Genomic DNA, 18,743 nt, shown 5'->3' with positions numbered 1-18,743 from the left:
TCCCACAGAGTTCAAAAGTCTGTTCTGTACTTCTGTGTCTCTTTTTCTGTTTTGCATATAGGGTTATCGTAACAATCTTTCTAAATTCCATAGATATGTGTTAGTATACTGTAATGTTCTTTATCTTTCTGGCTTACTTCACTCTGTATAATGGGCTCCAGTTTCATCCATCTCATTAGAACTGATTCAAATGAATTCTTTTTAATGGCTGAGTAATATTCCATGGTGTATATGTACCACAGCTTCCTTATCCATTCATCTGCTGATGGGCATCTAGGCTGCTTTCATGTCCTGGCTATTATGAACAGTGCCGTGATGAACATTGGGGTGCACGTGTCTCTTTCAGATCTGGATTCCTCTGTGTGTATGCCCAGAAGTGGTATTGCTGGGTCATATGGCAGTTCTATTTCCAGTTTTTTAAGAAATCTCCACACTGTTCTCCATAGTGGCTGTGCTAGTTTGCATTCCCACCAACAGTGTAAGAGGGTTCCCTTTTCTCCACACCCTCTCCAGCATTTATTGCTTGTAGACTTTTGGATAGCAGCCATCCTGACTGGCGTGTAATGGTACCTCATTGTGGTTTTGATTTGCATTTCTCTGATAATGAGTGATGTTGAGCATCTTTTCATGTGTTTGTTAGCCATCTGTAAATATGGCTATTAGAATGTTTAAAATCACAGATTTGTAGTTCACATAGTATTTCTATTTGGTCAGTCAGTTCAGTTCAGTCGCTCAGTCGTGTCCGACTCTTTGCGAACCCATGAATCGCAGCATGCCAGGCCTCCCTGTCCATCACCAACTCCCAGAGTTTACTCAAACTCATGCCCATTGAGTCGGTGATGCCATCCAGCCATCTCATCCTCTGTCATCCCCTTCTCCTCCTGCCCCCAATCCCTCTATTTGGTAGCTCTGGTCTAAGTAAACTTTCACTAATACTTGTAGATTTTCTTCTGTCAGTATAGATAGTTGAACATTTACTAGGTTTCAGGCTTCTTGGGGTCATAGCTTACTACTTATTCCAAGTTTCTTGGGGGTCTTTGTTTTCCCTACAAACTTTAGCACAGAACTTTGTGAATATTGTGCTAAACGGTTAACACACATCTTCTGCATTGAAGTGAATTGAATTAGCAATTGGACTGAGAATTAGGTCTAGGCTGCTTTCCAAGTGTCTGAAACACTCATACATATTAACAGCTTAACATACAGGGGCTTAGTAAATGCTACTTGAGTTTGGTAGCTATCCATAGAAGAAATAAGTGACAAGCCTGATCAATACCTAGTAGATGAAGAGTTATATTCCTACAAATGTGCCTCTGAAGTGGCATTTTATATATAACCTCTCATTTCTAATTCAGTCAAAATGCTGTCTTGAAACTTGTTCTGAGGCACAGTATTATTCTCAGGTTAAAATGACTTCATGAATTTCCTACAGCCTTGGGCTGTTTAAAAAAAAGAAGTCTGTTTCAAGCGGAATACTACCGTATCGCCTTTTCTCCTCCACAATCAATTCTGAAGTTTTTCTTTTCTATTGAAGTGACAATGCAATAAAAATTTTCCTGGGTAGTTATGTTGATGAAATTTTTATTAAACTAACTAGATTTAAAGAATGTTAAGATACTTTCCTCTAATAAGACATTCAGTACATTCACTAAAAAAGTCAACACCAAACTTGTATACTTAGAATGGTTAAAATGGTAAATTTTATATTTGGTGTATTTTACAATAAAAAATTAGGGGCAGGGAGTTAAAAATGTCACTCAGTGGAACAGGTCATAAATCTTGCTTTGCTTAAAGTTGCTTATTTGTTTATACAATTTAAAGTATAGAAACATCTTGCCTGAAAGTGAAAATGTTAGTCACTCAGTCGTGTCGAACTCTTTGTGACCCCAGGGACTGTATGGACTGTAGGCTGCCAGGCTCCTCTGTCCATGGAATTCTCCTGGCGAGAATACTGGAGTGGGTTGCCATTTCCTTCTCCATACATATTGTTTATACAATTTAAAGTACAGAAACTTCTTGCCTACCTTCCCTGCTGTTTTCTTTTTGATCCCTTACCTGTGAAACGAGGGAGGCAGATATCTCTATGTTGGAAAATTCTAGAGTTACTTGACTACTTGTAAGTAAACAGTATTCCCTTCTTACTCTCATCTCCCTTCAGGACCATCAATACCATTATTTGGGGCAATTTGAGAGTCTTTTGGGGCAAGTAAGCGACTGAGCATGCACATGCACGCACATCCTTTCGTTAATCCTTAATACTTAGGAACTAAATGTTTGGCTTCTTGGATATGCAAGTAAATATAAGGAGGATGAATACAGATAGATGATGAAATAGATATGAGATTAATTACAAACAGTAAATTTGAAGTTCTAAATGGAACTTACTAACATAAAAAATGGTTACAGATTCAAGATTCTCACATTAGGTTTCTTTGTAAGTCAGCTGTTTGAAATGAATCCATAAATACTTCAAGGAAATATTTGTGTAGATTGTATGTAAATATATATGTTTCAACCTGGGAACAACAGTCCTCACAGAAGAAACCCTGAAATGGTTCCTTAATGCTGGTCTTATCACCAGCTTCCTAGGAATGCTATCAAGAATGTCTTATCTCTCTATACTGCTGGCAAAAAATTAAAGAACAAGCATTGTTATATAGTAAAACCTCACTAATTTCATTGTGCATTCTAATTGTAAGCACTTTCACACTGTGCACACATTTCTTAAGTTAAAAATACATTCTTTGAATTTTTTAAGTAAATAAGTGAAAATATCCTAAAATCAGTAAAAGTCTCCATCTGTCTTGAACAGTTGAGAATTATGTCCTTTTGCCTTTAACCTTTGAGTCAAAGTATTAATTTCTGTATGTGTAAGGACTTTTAAATTGAGAATTGTTTATCAACATCAGGGGTGCTGTGGTGTTCATTAGCTTCGCCCTGCTGAGTTCTGGCTCTTTTCTATGCCTTTTTGGGCTCCTCTTGGTTCAATTTCAGAGTCTTGCTTCTTTTTCTTCTTGGTCTTTAGGGCAGAGGTTCCTTCTGTCTTACACCCTTTCATTTGGCCTCTGCAGCTTTGCCTTCATCACCCTCTTCCTCCCTCTTTTCTACTTCTTCCTTTGTTAGATCTGCTTATGGTTCAGACTGGAGGCTGGCTACGCAGCCAGAGTCACGGGTGATCTTTTCTGTGTGTGGTCCCATCTCAGGATGCGCTGGATTGTTATTCTTATCCACTGAGCTACAGTCAGGATCATCTTCATCTCCCTCTCCAAGTTCATGATTTAGCCCCATATGGACTGTAACTTCTCCAAAATTTGTTGTAGTTGTCTGATCACTAAGGTGTGTTTGACTCTTTGCGACCCCATGGGCTGTAGCTCAGCAAGCTCCTCTGTCCATGAGATTTCCCAGGCAAGAAGACTGGAGTAGGTTGCCATTTCCTGCTCCAGGGATTGAACCTGCATCTCTTGCATTGCAGGCAGATTCTTTACCACTGAGCCACCAGGGAAGCCCTTTCCAAGATTAGGCTTGTAATATGATTTGAAACAAGGGGATACTTATTTTTAAAAAATATATCCTATGTCATGTTTTTACTGGCTCTCCCACTCCCAGCCCATAAAATTTCTTCTAGGGTTTACCCAGCATAATTTTGGGGAGAGGAAGCATCGGCAATAGGTTTGCAAGGTGGACCATATCTGGTCCCAAATTAGCTCACTCAGGGCCTTGCTGTGTCCTTACACGTGTGTTCTCCCTAGGGCAAAGGCATTTGCATTGCACAAGTCTGTGCCCTTTTTTGATGATATCACAATGTCATTTAGGGACAGGGGCACTGAATGAATCAAGAACTGTAGACACAGGTGATTGTCTACATCCAGTAAGCACATGTGAAACTCTTACCTTCTACAAATGGATATGATGATACAGTTTTCTTTGTATTCTTGACCCCTTGTCCATCAAAGATGAAAGTGGAAACGTGGAGTCAAAGTTACATGTACAGCAATGCTTCTCAAACTCTCTGTTGTGAAGATGAGGTGGCTAGTCTACAAAATACAGTAAAATTAATTTTCAGAAAATTGAAAAAACAGGCCCACAAAATACACTCTTCTGTTTTATTATTAGATGCGACAGATGTAACATTAGTTTGTCAGATTGGCTTACTCATTGCTAAATACTCACTCACAGTGTCATGTTGCAGATCAGGAAAAGGTTGGAGACCAGCACTGGGTGGACCAGGTTCCAAGCTCTCATTTAGGGCACTTCTACCCATACCAGCCAGGAAGCGCTAGTTTCAAACAACAACTCAGTAAACATTTTGGAATGATTGCTTGCATTTAGAAAACCCTGAAAATAGAGGGAAAAAGAGTTGAGAAATCTGTGAATACCTGAAGACTAAATGTAGAGAATAAGCCCTTGTCAAAGATTCTTACTAGAAAGTGAACATAAGTTTAATGCTTGCTATGCAGTAATGCTGGCTTCCATTTATGCATCTTAGAAGGGGGGTAGAATTTTTGAAAGAATGGGTGAATTTAAAAGATTTGTAGTTTCCTTCCCAAGATGTGTTCTTCATAGAGAAATAGGCTTCCTTTCATCACCCCCAGGCTATTGGAATATATATAAAGGTCCTAAGAAACAATGAGTAAGAATCCTTGATCCAGGGTTGTACGTTGCGGCTTTGTTTGTTGTTGTTGTTTTGCCTACATACTGCTAATCGTGCTCAAATATGGCTAAATTTTGGAATGCCAATTCCACTCATCCATGCATCCTGGGTTCTACAGGGTCTTTGAGCTTTTCCTCTATGCTAAGAAAGCACTACATGAAATAGGCAATCAACTGGGACTAGAGTTCAATGTGTCAGCTAACTCAGAAATCCAAATACAGAATTTAGTACTCCTAGTCAACAGATACTCTCCAGGGAACTTGGCCTCCAGAAATCAACCATTGGTTTACATCCATCTAACCCAAGAGTGGGTTTATTGGTGGCTGTTTTTATTTCCTCTTATAAACAGAGTGGTTTTTTAATAAGCAGAAATGGTAAAAGAATATTTCAAAAAGTGTTAGTCTTATTGAATGATTTTGCATTCTACAGCATTAATTTTCAAGATAATCAAAATGACAAAGCTGAAATCACTATAAAAGAACTGCGGTACCTTAAGGATCTGTAGAATGAAATGTGCACCCTTTTGAGACTTTCATTTAACTTAGATATTTAAAATACTAAGAAAATAAATAAATTATATTGGCTAACCATCTTACAGACAATAAAACTGCAGTATCAGGTCAAAGGTAAGTGATATCCCTGGATATTGTTTCTAGTTAAGAGAGCCTGGAAGAGTTTGTCCTTATGGTGCACATCAAAAAGTTGCAACATTAGAATAACTCATGTTGAGGAATAACAGAAGGTAGGTAACAGAGTTTAAATGGTTGATACTTTTATATTTCTATGTTGTGTTCCTATCTTACAGACTTTTATAGTATTGAATAAAGGGAAAGCCATCTTCCGGTTCAGTGCCACCTCTGCCCTGTACATTTTAACTCCCTTCAATCCTCTTAGGAAAATAGCTATTAAGATTTTGGTACATTCATATCCTTTTCAAGTGATCAATATTATCTATTTGTACATAATCTATAAGTGCTTTGTAGCTAAATGTAAGGTTAAGTTGGGAAATGTCCTATTCTGTAGTTTTCATCATTTTCATTTTGTATTTTCTTTTGTCATATAAACCTCTTCTTAAAATTTATTACTCACATTAATGTTACTGAAATTTATAGTCTTTACTATTATATATACACACTATATATATATTTCAGTCTATTATATATGAAAGTCTGACATATCTCTTTCTAAATTACTTACATGCCTCATCCTACAAATCTAGTGTAAAACAGACCAATTTTTACAATATTGTATAAGGTTTGCGACTTTCTGGAATTTGCATGGAATCCTGATATAATAGAAAAAAACAAAACCTATATCCAGGACCAAATATAACCATATCTATAATATAAAGCATTTTAGTGTACTTTAGATTTAACCTTTAAACATAGTTTCCATTGGAGAAGATCAGGGGGCTTTAGCCAATATGTAGCTAGTTTTTGAACTTTTCCTAATGAAATCTGTGAAGTAAGTACTGGATTGCTGGCTGAATTTCAAATGGAAGTCATTGAATTATGACTCTGCCATGCAAAACTGATTGCTTAGTAAAGACTCTGAAAGTTAATGAAAGATGCAGGGATTATATTTCCAAAAGGTCTTCAGGGATTTAGCTTTGTGATTCTCACTGGTGTTAAAAAAAAAAAGGACTCTGCAACTAAATTTATCTGTTCATATTCATTGGCAAAAAGTCGTCACTTCTGATTATGTCTCATTTGACAGCTTTGGCAATAATAAATATAGAATTACTGGTGTAATTATCATCTACTTATACTACTTTATCTTTAGAAAAAAAGATTCAAAAACTTAAAAATTCATTCTATTTTTGAACTGATAACAAGAGATTCCTTATGGTATAAGTATGGTATTAGTGAATTTCAAAGATTTGAAACATAACTTTTACACGTTCTGAGCTTTTTTACATTTTGGAGGTTTCTTTATCCTAGTTTGTGTTTCTAGTGCCATCGTGTGGTCATTTGATGAAAACTTTCTTTTTCACTCATGGAAAATTTTTGCTGTGGCTGTAGACTGTTGTTGAACGTTAGATATGAATGCAAGAAAACTGTGTTTTACTCCTTGGCCAAGTTATCTAATTTCTCTAAAGTTTTAGCTTTATTTCTCTGATTTCTAAATTATAGGAATTAAACAGTTATTTTTCAAGGCCCCTTTCAGCTCCATAATTCTATTAGGTCCTAGTCATTTGTTCCAGCTAACATTTAGATCATATCTACTAACCAGACCTATTCCAATAATTCACACATATTGTCCCACTTAATCTGTACCTCAAACTGATGAGTTCCACATATGACTAGCTCCATTGCATAAAATTCAGTGGAGACACTAGAAAATTCAGTGGAACAGAGAGGTTGAGTGACTTGTCCGAGTCATTTTTATGTTGCTAAGATCACCTTTATGTTGAGTTTTGCTTATATTCATATCATGCTAAGTCATGACTTTGAAATATTCACTTTCAATCTTATCCAATGCTGCTATATGTTTGTAAACATTTGAAATAGAGCGACCTGACATTTAATACTATAATATATTCGCCTATATTTTATCACTTGTGTTTAAGAAATTACAATTCTGCAAGGATGTGCCTTCCTCAGTGATTCACTATTTTAATCAACTAAATTAGTTCAAATCAGTGGTCTCTGCTCAAAAACCATGCAACTCCAGAATGCCCACAATTTTCCTAATAAGGTCTTCTGGGAATAAATAGATTGATTTAATAATAGTAGCAAAAGCCACGCTTTATACTTTTATAAAGCTTTCTTGTACATTATCTCATTCAATCTATGTGACTACCCTGTGAGAGTAGTGTTATTATCTAAATTTAAGGATGAGAAAAATGAAATTTAAAGAGATTAGATGATTTGCCCACAGTATACTTGTCACTGATTCCTGGTCAAACTGCAGGTTGAGCTTTTCAATGTTAGTTTTATATAATATAATACATGGGGTGGGTTTTCTTCTGTGTGTTCCTTAACAATAACCTACATTATTCAGCATGCTAATTATGTGCACTATTTTGACAAACTGTGTGTTTATGACAATGAGTAACCCTCCCGACTGGACAAAGAATGTAGAGTAAGTTCAACTTATAAGCCACCTATGTGAGTATGTATATGTGTGTGTGTGTGTATTGTTGTATATCTATGTCTATATATATATGTATTTAGGATTTAATATCTCTCCACGTGTACTTGGTGGTGACCAGAAGCCCATCATTCTTGCACATTCATCACTCTCCCTTTAGAATATACAGTGGCCAGAGCAAATATGGAGAAAGTTATCACAGAAAGGAACCGATGTGGTAGACCTTGGTTCCAGTTAACGTCCCGATTAATTCAGTGAGTCTTCCACACGCCCTAAAAAGACACCATCAAGCCTCACCAAGTTCACATTTCCATCAGGCACATCCACTCTGTGCCAGGCTTGTATTGGTTTCAAATATGGTCACCAAAATATCTGCTGGGAAAAAAATCCCAAAATTTGGGATTTGCAAACTTGAATACTTAATAAACTGAGGGCTCTGCTAACTGAGCTTCCCTTGTCGCTCAGACAGTAAAGAATCTGCCTGCAATGCAGGAGACCAGGTTTTAATCCCTGGGTCGGAAAGATCCCCTGGAGAAGGAAAAGGCAACACACTCCCGTATTCTCACCTGGAGAATTCCATGGATGGAGGAACCTGGCGGGCTATAGTCTATGGGGTCACAAAGAGTCGGACACAACTGAGCAACTAACACCCCCCCACACACACGCACACCGAAATGAAAGGGGAGCATTTTCAGAAACCAAGTGCATTGCCAACTGTTCTAATGGACTCTGTTCTGGCATGCTTTGAGGACAGTGAGGCCAGATGTGTGGTAAGTGCTGCTGGGGCTGTTCTCGTGGCTGGCGTGCTAACCACTATTGCTCTGTGGCTTCTGACCCTTAAAACAACAACCGTGGGGGTATTCTCAAGGGCCTTTTCCCTTCCTGGACACTTCCAGGTTGGAGCCAATAAAAAGATAAAGTTTCTGAAGAAGTGAAAGTCACTCAATTGTGTCCGACTCTTCGAGACCCAATGGGCTATACAGTCCATGGAATTCTCCAGACCAGAATACTGGAGTGGGTAGCCTTTCCCTTCTCCAGGGGATCTTCCCAACCCAGGGATCAAACACAGGTCTTCTGCATTGCAGGTGGATTGTTTCCCAGCTGAGCCACTAGGGAAGCCCAGAGATTCTGAAGTAAATTTTTTTAAAAATTACATACAAAGGATTGCTTAAGTATTAACACTAATGTGTGAGGCCCACAGGTCTCAAGTTACCCTTGTTTCTGTGATTTCATTCTCCAACTTCTGAGTTGAAGATTAAAACATCTAAGTTTCTAGTTGGAAATCTATAACTTTCTTCTCATTTAAAGTGAGTAAGTGATTTAAAGTTTGGAAACATCTAAGTTTCCAACCTGTCTCAATATTTTATTCTAAAGTAGATTTTCACCTCTGATGACCCTAGAATTATCCATTTGGCATGAACAAAATTCTTTTCCCAAGTAAGTTAACTTAGCTTATCTTGAAAAAAGAGAAAAACTTGAGACTTACTAATTTGTCAATGTTCCCTCATCCATAAAACCTAATTGAAATTAAGCATTTTTACTTTCTAAAGGAAAATAATTTTATGCTTCCACAATATTATTGATCAGCTACTCCATCATGTGAATGTACTGGATAATTCTCAGGAGGCTCTATTCATTTGTGTCAATACTAAGACATTTCAGATACACTTTATACAGTATGTATTTCTCACTCTGCTCTTAGAGCAACTTAAAAACAACTCTGTGTGTGTTAAGGAGTTGAATTTAAATTTCAGACTATGTTTTATTTCCATGAAAATAATTTTAACCTGCATGGATTCCTTTTTAAATGTTTGTTATTAACATAATGAGAGAGTGTTAAGAAATTGATATGCCATGAAAGAAAGTGATTAGTTTATTCATTCTTTTTGGATACTTGTCTCCAGGTACACCTTCACAGGAATATATACTTTTGAATCACTTATAAAAATTATTGCAAGGGGTTTCTGTTTAGAAGATTTTACTTTCCTTCGAGACCCATGGAACTGGCTCGACTTCACTGTCATTACATTTGCGTAAGTGTTTTTTTTTTTGGAAGCTTCAAAAAGGTATATATTTTGGCTTCTACAAGTGTTCATGCTTTTAAAGAATAAGCTGCTTGCTTTCACTGTAGAATATTTCTGTGTGATTTATACATTTAAGCTCTGGATTTTAATTTAGTGCAACAGAGGTCAAAGAGGCATTTCACTTTGGCAGAAAGGCTTTGCAGTAATAGAAATAATAATGTTCATACGTAACAAACATTTCTCAGCAAAGTTCATACATGCTACTGTTCCAACAGTACACACACACATTCACACACACACACACACTAATATGGAAGCAAAAATGTATTTATAATACAATCTGTGAAAATGGTTTTTAAAAATTACAACCGAAAAGACCTCCGCTGGCCCTACAAATTTCCATTCACCTTATCCACATTATGTACTCTTCCCCAGTTTCTTAGGTAGAATAATAGAAAATAAACATCAAAATATTTTGACATAACAAACTAATAGAAAAACAAAAGGTTCTTAAAATATATTTGCTATTAAATGATTATGTCATCAACAAATGCACAATTAAGGTTTACAAACAAGCATACTCTGTGGCCTCTTCCTATTTCTCACTTGATACTTTCCTTTCTTCCTCTCCTTTCTGCTTCTAATTTTCCTCATCATTTTCTTTATATAAACCTTCTTATCCTTATTTCTCAACCAGATAAATTCAGTAATGCACACACCACAACTTCTGTAGTCTGTTTTTTTTTTTTTTGGTCTAGTGATAAACTTCCCTGAGAAAGAAGAAACCCAGGAAAGTAACAGAAGGCCACTCTGCACTAGGTGAAATTAGAATCTGGAGGAAGATGGACCAATATGGTTCACCCTCATTCTTCAGCAGCTGATTTACTGGCCTCTTACAGGCATAAGGATGTGGGAAGGTGGACAGAGGAGAGATGGAGCTGATAGTCTCAAGGCTCCAAATGCTGCCTGTCTCGTCTCAATTCCATATCTAGTCAAGACGAGCTGATTCTTCACCATCCCCTCTGGCCATGGCTCAAAATAAAGCATTTTTGAGGGGCTATTGTTTTTTGAGGCTAAAATAACAGGAATGGCAAGAGTGATCATTGGGCCCCCATAAAATATTGTTCTTAATTTGCCTAGTTTTCACTTAAGAGTTACACCAAGAAATCCTGATCACATGCAGATAGGCAATGTCAGTCTGCCTGAATGTCTCTTGGATGATTTCAAGTATTTTTTTAAAAACTGAAGGCCTAAAACTATTAGTTCAGTTCAATCACTTAGTCATGTCTGACACTTTGTGACCCCATGGACTGCAGCACTCCAGGCCTCCCTGTCCATCACCAGCTCCTAGAACTTGCTCAGACTCAATGCCCATTGAGTTGGTGATCCCGTCCAGCCATTTCATCCTCTGTCATCCCCTTTTCCCTCCTGCCTTCAATCTTTCCCAGCATCAGGGTTTTTTCCAGTGAATCAGTTCCTTGCATCAAGTGGCCAAAGTATTGGAGTTTTCAGTTTCAGCATCAGTCCTTCCAATAAATATTCAGGACTGATTTCCTTTAGGATTGACTGGTTTGACCTCCTTGCAGTCCAAGGGACTCTCAAGAGCCTTTTCCAACACCACAGTTCAAAAGCATCAATTTTTTGGTGCTCAACTTTCTTTATAGTCCAACTCTCACGTTCATACATACATGACCACTGGAAAAACCATAGCCTTGACTAGATGGACCTTTGTTAGCAAAGTGATGTCTCTGCTTTTTAATATGCTGTCTAGGTTGGTCATAGCTTTTCTTCCAAGACACAAGCATCTTTTAACTTTATGGCTGCAATCACCATCTGCAGTGATTTTGGAGCCCTCCAAAATAAAATCTCTCACTGTTTCCGTAGTTTCCCCATCTATCTGCCATGAAGTGATGGGACCAGATGCCATGATCTTTGTTTTTTGAATGTTGAGTTTTAAGTCAACTTTTTCACTCTCCTCTTTCACTTTCATCAAGAGGCTCTTTAGTTCTTCTTCTCTTTCTGCCTAAAAGTATATCCAAGAATTATTGTCTTTTTACTTAATTCTCCTAAATTACCCATGATATCAATTGTACTGCTTTTTGCAATGACAAAAGGATTGTGTACTTAAGAAGTTTACATCCACTTCATGGCCTTAAGTGATGTAAGTAAAGAAAACCACAGTGATGGAACCTAACTTCTAAATTGTTACTGACAAAATTATCATTCAAAATCACGAAGAAGGGCTTTATAAAAGACCCAAGCAAATAATATACATGCTGCTTACTTCTTGAATAACTCTAATTCTGCAGGTATGTAACAGAATTTGTAAGCCTAGGCAATTTTTCAGCTGTTCACACTTTCAGAGTCTTGAGAGCTTTGAAAACTATTTCTGTAATTCCAGGTAAGAAGTGATCAGTATAAAGCATAAGGCTCCTTGTACCTATGGCTCTTTGTATCCTGTTACTGTGTTTGTGTGTGAACCCCCCATTACAGATATGTGACAGAGTTTGTGGACCTGGGCAACGTCTCCGCGTTGAGAACCTTCAGAGTTCTCCGAGCGCTGAAAACAATTTCAGTCATTCCAGGTGAGGGCTAAACACTGAGGCTTAGCTGTCATGGTTTTTCAACAACGGTCTCTTTTCAGCATTACAGAAAATTGGGTATCATAATCATTTAAATCATAATAATAAAAAAAATGAGTGTTACTCATAGAATAATTATTATTTGAACATAAATGTTTATGGTTTCATATTTTTCATCAGTCTTGGAGTTCAACACTTTCTTGCATGAGACACTGTATTATACGGTCTATGTGATTTGCACTTAAGTCCTGGGTTTTTTCCTCCATGTCAGTTGTACTAAAGATTTGTTCCCTATCAAATGTACCGGTTTGTAATTTGTTGTTCATTTTAGGCATTGATGACAATGTCTGTACAATGTGAATCTTGAGCTGAGCTGAGCTGAAGTTGCTCAGTCGTGTCCGACTCTTTGCGACCCCATGGACTGTAGCCCCCCAGGCTCCTCGGTCCATAGGATTTTCTGGGCAAGAATACTGGAGTGGGTTGCCATTTCCTTCTCCAGGGGATCTTCCTGACCCAGGGATCGAACTCGGGTCTCCTGCATTGTAGGCAGATGCTTTATCATCTGAGCTACCAGGGAAGCCCAATGTGAATCTTAATATTGTTTAAAAAGACAAGGAAATAAGATAGTACAGAATAGCATGGGTCTGCCGGAGAATTTATTATCTTTATGAGCCATGCTGTGTGGCTTGGGGTATCTTAGTTCCCCGAAGAGGCTTTGAACTCGGACCATGGTAGGAAAAGTAGCAAATCCTAACCACTAAACTACCAGAAAACTCCCCAAGGCTTTATTATCTTAAAGTGCAATTATACTCCATACTGCTTCCAGTTTTATAGCAATATCTTTCTTACTTATGAATAGGAATTTGGAAAATATTTTTATTCTTGTAACTTGTCATAAAACTGACAACTGACCCTAATGAAAGTATGGGGCAAGTTTCATTAGCAAACCGGAGAAATACAAGATGTTTTTCTTCATATAGGCTTTGTGAAGACCATGAACTTCCAGCTATTTTATCCAAATGTAATGGGATATGGATTTTCATTTCATTGTTCAGATCATTACATTACCAGAGTTTATTTTCATTAGCACTTAAATCTTCCATGAAGCGTTGCTTTCTCTATACCATTGATTGCCGTCATTTTCAAACTTATTCATGGAATCTATGTTTTCAAGAAAATTGTGTGAAGCTTTTCTTACTTCAGACATTCTAAGTCTTCATAGTAATAACCTTCCTTCTTTCAGGTCTGAAAACCATTGTGGGGGCCCTGATCCAGTCTGTGAAAAAGCTTTCAGATGTCATGATCCTAACTGTGTTCTGTCTGAGTGTGTTTGCCCTGATTGGGCTGCAGCTCTTTATGGGCAACCTGCGGAATAAATGTGTACAATGGCCTCCCACCAACGCTTCCCTGGAGGAACACACTGTAGAGAAGAACATAACTAGGAATTACAATGGTACACTTGTAAACGAAACTCAAAATGAGTTTGACTGGAAGTCATATATTCAAGATTCAAGTAAGAATTACTATTATGTAGGTTTATTTTTTTCATTGTTGATCTTCTTTCCATATAGGCATGGAAAATTTGTTAAATGATTGTATGACAGGCTGTAATATCTTTATCACCTCATAATGGTTTGCACATAAATTATTATAGTGATAAATATTCTAATTATGACTCTTAAATGCCACTTTCTGTCACATCATCTGATGAGAGACAGAAGAATTGAGCAAGAAAGAAATTTTCATAGGATATTGGGTTTCTGTACATTCTTCTCATCAAGGTATGGAGCTATACATTGCCTCATTTGAGGCAATCAAATAAAATATTTGAAGGCCCTTTGTTAACTCCCAAGTATTATGCAAATATAACTTACTAAATGCCAATTTCAGATTGGATTTTATGTACCAGAAACTCCTCAGGATTCCAGGAAAATAATGGTGATGGCACATGATTCCATATGAACTTATAGTTCAATAGGTAACTTTTATTGTTCTTTTATAGAAATCAAGTGAAGACCTAAAGATAAATACTGTTCTTACAATTGTAGAATAAGAATTATAAGTTGTATTCCATCAAAAAGAAGGAAATGAGAATCAGTAAAGCTTTAGGAGAGAGAAGTTTAAGATGTCAAAAATCTGTGAAGATATGGGAATCAGTTTATCTTTATTTCAAGAGTTTAGACAAAATACTTGAATGTTTAAATATTCTAGTATAGAAGAATGAAACAATAAATGTCCTAGTATCCTTTCTCTTTTGAAAGTGACAATAAAAATAAGCAAAATTTTTCTATTCTATAATTTTAGTATCTGCCAGTAGCAACATTTCAAAAGCAGAAAAAAAAGACCATGATTCATGGGGAAAGAGAACATCCTTTTAATGAAAAATATTAAATATATAAAACTTAGACTCTATGGGTGCTTAAATATAGCTGTATCTTTATTATTTTAAGGAGATGAGTAATCCTTAGGGAAAAAAATATCAAAGAGAGAAAGCCTTAGTAATGATTATGTGAAACAAGTAGAATTAGTCTTAAAGGTTAACCTACTGGTGATTTGATAATTCTTAAAGTAATGATATCTTAATTATATCTACTACTGTGGGCAAGAATCCCTTAGAAAAAATGAAGGAAAAAAAAAAAAAAAAAAGAAAAAAAAAAAAAAAAAAAAAAAAAAAATGAAGGAGCCATCATTGTCAACAAAAGAGTCCAAAATGCAGTACTTGGATGCAATCTCAAAAATGACAGAATGATCTCTGTTTGTTTCCAAGGCAAACCATTCAATATCACTGTAGTCAAGTCTTTGCCCTGAGTGTAATGCTGAAGAAGCTGAAGTTGAATGGTTCTATGAAGACCTACAAGACCTTTTAGAACTAACAACAAAAAGAAGATGTCCTTTTCATTACAGTGGACTAGAATGCAAAAGTAGGAGGTCAAGAAACACCTGGAGTAACAGGAAAATTTGGCCTTGGAGTACAGAATGAAGCAGGGCAAAGGCTAATAGAGTTCTGCCAAGAGAACGCACTGGTCATAGCAAACACCCTCTTCCAGCAACACAAGAGAAGACTCTACATTTGGTCATCACCAGATGGTCAATACCAAAATCAGATTGATTATATTCTTTGTAGCCAAAGATGGAGAAGCTCTATACAATCAGCAAAAATAAGACCAGGAACTGACTGTCTCAGATCATGAACTCCTTATTGCCAAATTCAGACTTAAATTGAAAAAAGTAGGGAAAACCACTAGACCATTCAGGTATGACCTAAATCAAATCCCTTATGATTATACAGTGGAAGTGAAAAATAGATTCAAAGGATTAGATCTGATAGAATGTCTGATAGGACGGAGGTTTGTGACATTGTACAGGAGACAGTGATCAAGACCATCCCCAAGAAAAAGAAATGCAAAAAGGCAAAATGGTTGTCTGAGGAGGCCTTACAAATAGCTATGAAAAGAAGAGAAGCAAAAGGCAAAGGAGAAAAGGAAAGATATTCCCATTTGAATGCATAGTTCCAAAGAACAGCAAGGAGAGATAAGAAAGCCTTCCTCAGTGATCACAGCAAAGAAATAGAGGAAAACAGTAGAATGGGAAAGACTAGAGATCTCTTCAAGAAAATTAGAGATACCAAGGGAACATTTCATGCAAAGATGGGCTCAATAAAAGACAGAAATGGTATGCACCTAACAAAAGCAGAAAGTATTAAAAAGAAGTGGCAAGAATACACAGAACAACTATACAAAAAGATCTTAATGACCCAGATAATCACAATGGTATGATCACTCACCTAGAGCCAGACATCCTGGAGTCCTAAGTCAAGTGGGCCTTAGGAAGCATCACTAAGAACAAAGCTAGAGGAGATGATGGAATTCCAGTTGAGCTATTTCAAATTCTCAAAGATAATGATGTTAAAATGCTGCACTCAATATGCTAGCAAATTTGGAAAACTCAGCAGTGGCCACAAGACTGGAATAGGTCAGTTTTCATTCCAATTCCAAAGAAAAGCAATGCCAAAGAATGTTCAAACTACCACACAATTGCACTCATCTCACACGCTAGCAAATTAATGCTGAAAATTCTCCAAGCCAGGCTTCAACAGTACGTGAACCATGAACTTCCAGATGTTCAAGCTGGATTTAGAAAAGGCAGAGGAACCTGAGGTCAAATTGCCAATATCCGCTGGATCACTGAAAAAGCATGAGAGTTTCAGAAAAACATCTATTTCTGCTTTATTGACTACGCCAAAGCCTCTGACAGTGTGGATCACAACAAACTGGAAAATTCCTAAAAAGATGTGAATACCCAACCACCTGACCTGCCACCTGAGAAATCTGTATGCAGGTCAAGAAGCAACAGTTAGAACTGGAAATGGAACAACAGACTGGTTCCAAATTGGGAAAGGAGTACGTCAAGACTGTATATTGTCACCCTGTTTATTTAACTTATATGCAGAGTATATTATGAGAAATGCTGGACTGGATGAAGCACAAGCTGGAATCAACATTGGAATATCAATAACCTCAGATACACATATGACATCACCCTCATGGCAGAAAGCAAAGAACTAAAGAGCTTCTTGATGAAAGTGAAAGAGGAGAGTGAAAAAGTTGGTTTAAAACTCAACATTCAGAAAACTAAGATCATGGCATCTGGTCCCATCACTTAAAGGCAAATGGGTGGGGAAACTGGCAGACTTTATTTTTTTGGGGTTCCAAAATCACTGCAGATGTTGACTGCAGCCATGAAATTAAGACACTTGCTCCTTGGAAGAAAAGCTATGACCAACCTAGACAGCATATTAAAAAGCAGAGACACTCCTTTGCCAACAAAGGTCTGTCTAGTCAAAACTAGATTTTTTTTTTGGTCTAGTCAAAGCTACTGGTTTTTCTAGTGGTCATGTGTGGATGTGAGAATTGAACTATAAAGAAAGTTGAGCACCTAAAAATTGATACTTTTGAACTGTGGTGTTGGAGAAAACTCTTGAGAGTCCCTTGGACTGCAAGGAAATCCAACCAATCCATCCTAAAGGAAATCAGTCCTAAATATTCACTGAAGGACTGATGCTGAAGCTGAAACTCCAATACTTGGGCCTCTTGATGCAAAGAACTGACTGATTGGAAAAGACCCTGATGCTGGGAAAGATTGAAGGCAGAAGGAGAAGGGGACGACAGAGGATGAGATTGTTGGATGGCATCACGGACTCAATGGACATGAGTTTAAGTAAATTCTGGGAGTTGGCGATGGACATTGAGGCCTGGCGTGCTGCAGCATGGGGTCACAAAGAGTTGGAAACGGCTGAGCAACTGAACTGAACTGAAAGTAAAGATAGCATAATAAAAAAACTAGTGGCATTCTTATAGTTGTAGATCTGGAAAATACCTTGGTTGATACAGATGATCTCTTCCATGATATTATTGACATGACAACAAATAATTTGCAAATAATTATAAATTGCTACATTAAGACAAATGATGAGAAAAATACATGTAAGACGAACACATGAAACATCTCTTATTCATTTCATATGATGCTTATCAGTTCACTGATGTCACCAACTCCCTGAAATCTGTTTTTCTTTTTAATCAAGAAACCAGTTATGAGGATGTCACTTATGATTTATTCACTTTAAGTAATTTATTGAACTCCATTCTTCTTACATTGAAAATAAAGGAAGTTAAGAATATCTGAGGCTATTTTGAGCCCTAAAAATCTGTCTTATCATTTTCTCTAATAATATTCCATTTGTTGAAAAAAGAGTATTTTAAACTAAATGCACATATAGATAAAATGGTTTGTTTTTGAAAGTGATAGAAAATCTAATTTATTAAAATCAAAGATAAACATTATGATTGAGTTATATTTTCTTCAGATTAAACTTCTAGATCACTGAGTTTTATGGACAAAGCTTTCCTTATAAATACCTAGTATCAGAAATTTGTCCAGAAAATGTCATATTTCCTTCACATTGTTTAATTTTAACTACAAGTTAAGAAATTATACCTTCACTTTTTTATGTTCAGAGATGACCTGGGAAATTAATATTTTTATTATATTTCTTTGTATCTCTTATAAAACTGTATAGAATAAATTTCTCAGAAAATTTGGCATGTAAAAAATATTTTTTCTTATAAAATCCTAAATTGTTCTTTTTACAAAATGACTCTTTAATTTCATGTGTTTCACTTTTTGTCACCCTTTACTTATTCATTCAGTAAACTTTATTGAAAGGCTGAAATGAAGTGAAAGTTGCTCAGTCGTGTTCAACTCTTTGTGACCCCAAGGACTATACAGTCCATGGAATCCTCCAGGCCAGATTACTGGAGTGGGCAGCGTTTCCCTTCTCCAGGGGATCTTCCCAACCCAGGGGTTGAACCCAGGTCTCCGACACTGCAGGTG

General features: G+C 36.8%; 1 protein-coding gene across 6 annotated transcripts in view; it reads left to right on the top strand.

Annotated features, from left to right (window-relative positions):
* SCN1A (sodium voltage-gated channel alpha subunit 1) overlaps window positions 1-18,743 on the top strand; it is an 89,556-nt gene that overhangs the window by 9,441 nt on the left and 61,372 nt on the right. For all 6 annotated transcript variants that reach the window (XM_065931681.1, XM_065931680.1, XM_065931678.1 and 3 more), the window contains exons 2-6: window positions 5,457-5,575; window positions 7,646-7,735; window positions 9,649-9,777; window positions 12,262-12,353; window positions 13,594-13,863. In XM_065931681.1, coding sequence (XP_065787753.1) covers window positions 5,457-5,575; window positions 7,646-7,735; window positions 9,649-9,777; window positions 12,262-12,353; window positions 13,594-13,863 — 700 coding nt within the window. The remainder of the gene's footprint in view (window positions 1-5,456; window positions 5,576-7,645; window positions 7,736-9,648; window positions 9,778-12,261; window positions 12,354-13,593; window positions 13,864-18,743) is intronic.

Source organism: Muntiacus reevesi, chromosome 3 (genome assembly GCF_963930625.1).
Source record: "Muntiacus reevesi chromosome 3, mMunRee1.1, whole genome shotgun sequence".
NCBI lineage: Eukaryota > Metazoa > Chordata > Mammalia > Artiodactyla > Cervidae > Muntiacus > Muntiacus reevesi.
The sequence above is the reverse complement of the archived record's forward strand: the minus strand, read 5'-3'. Positions and strand labels throughout refer to the sequence as shown.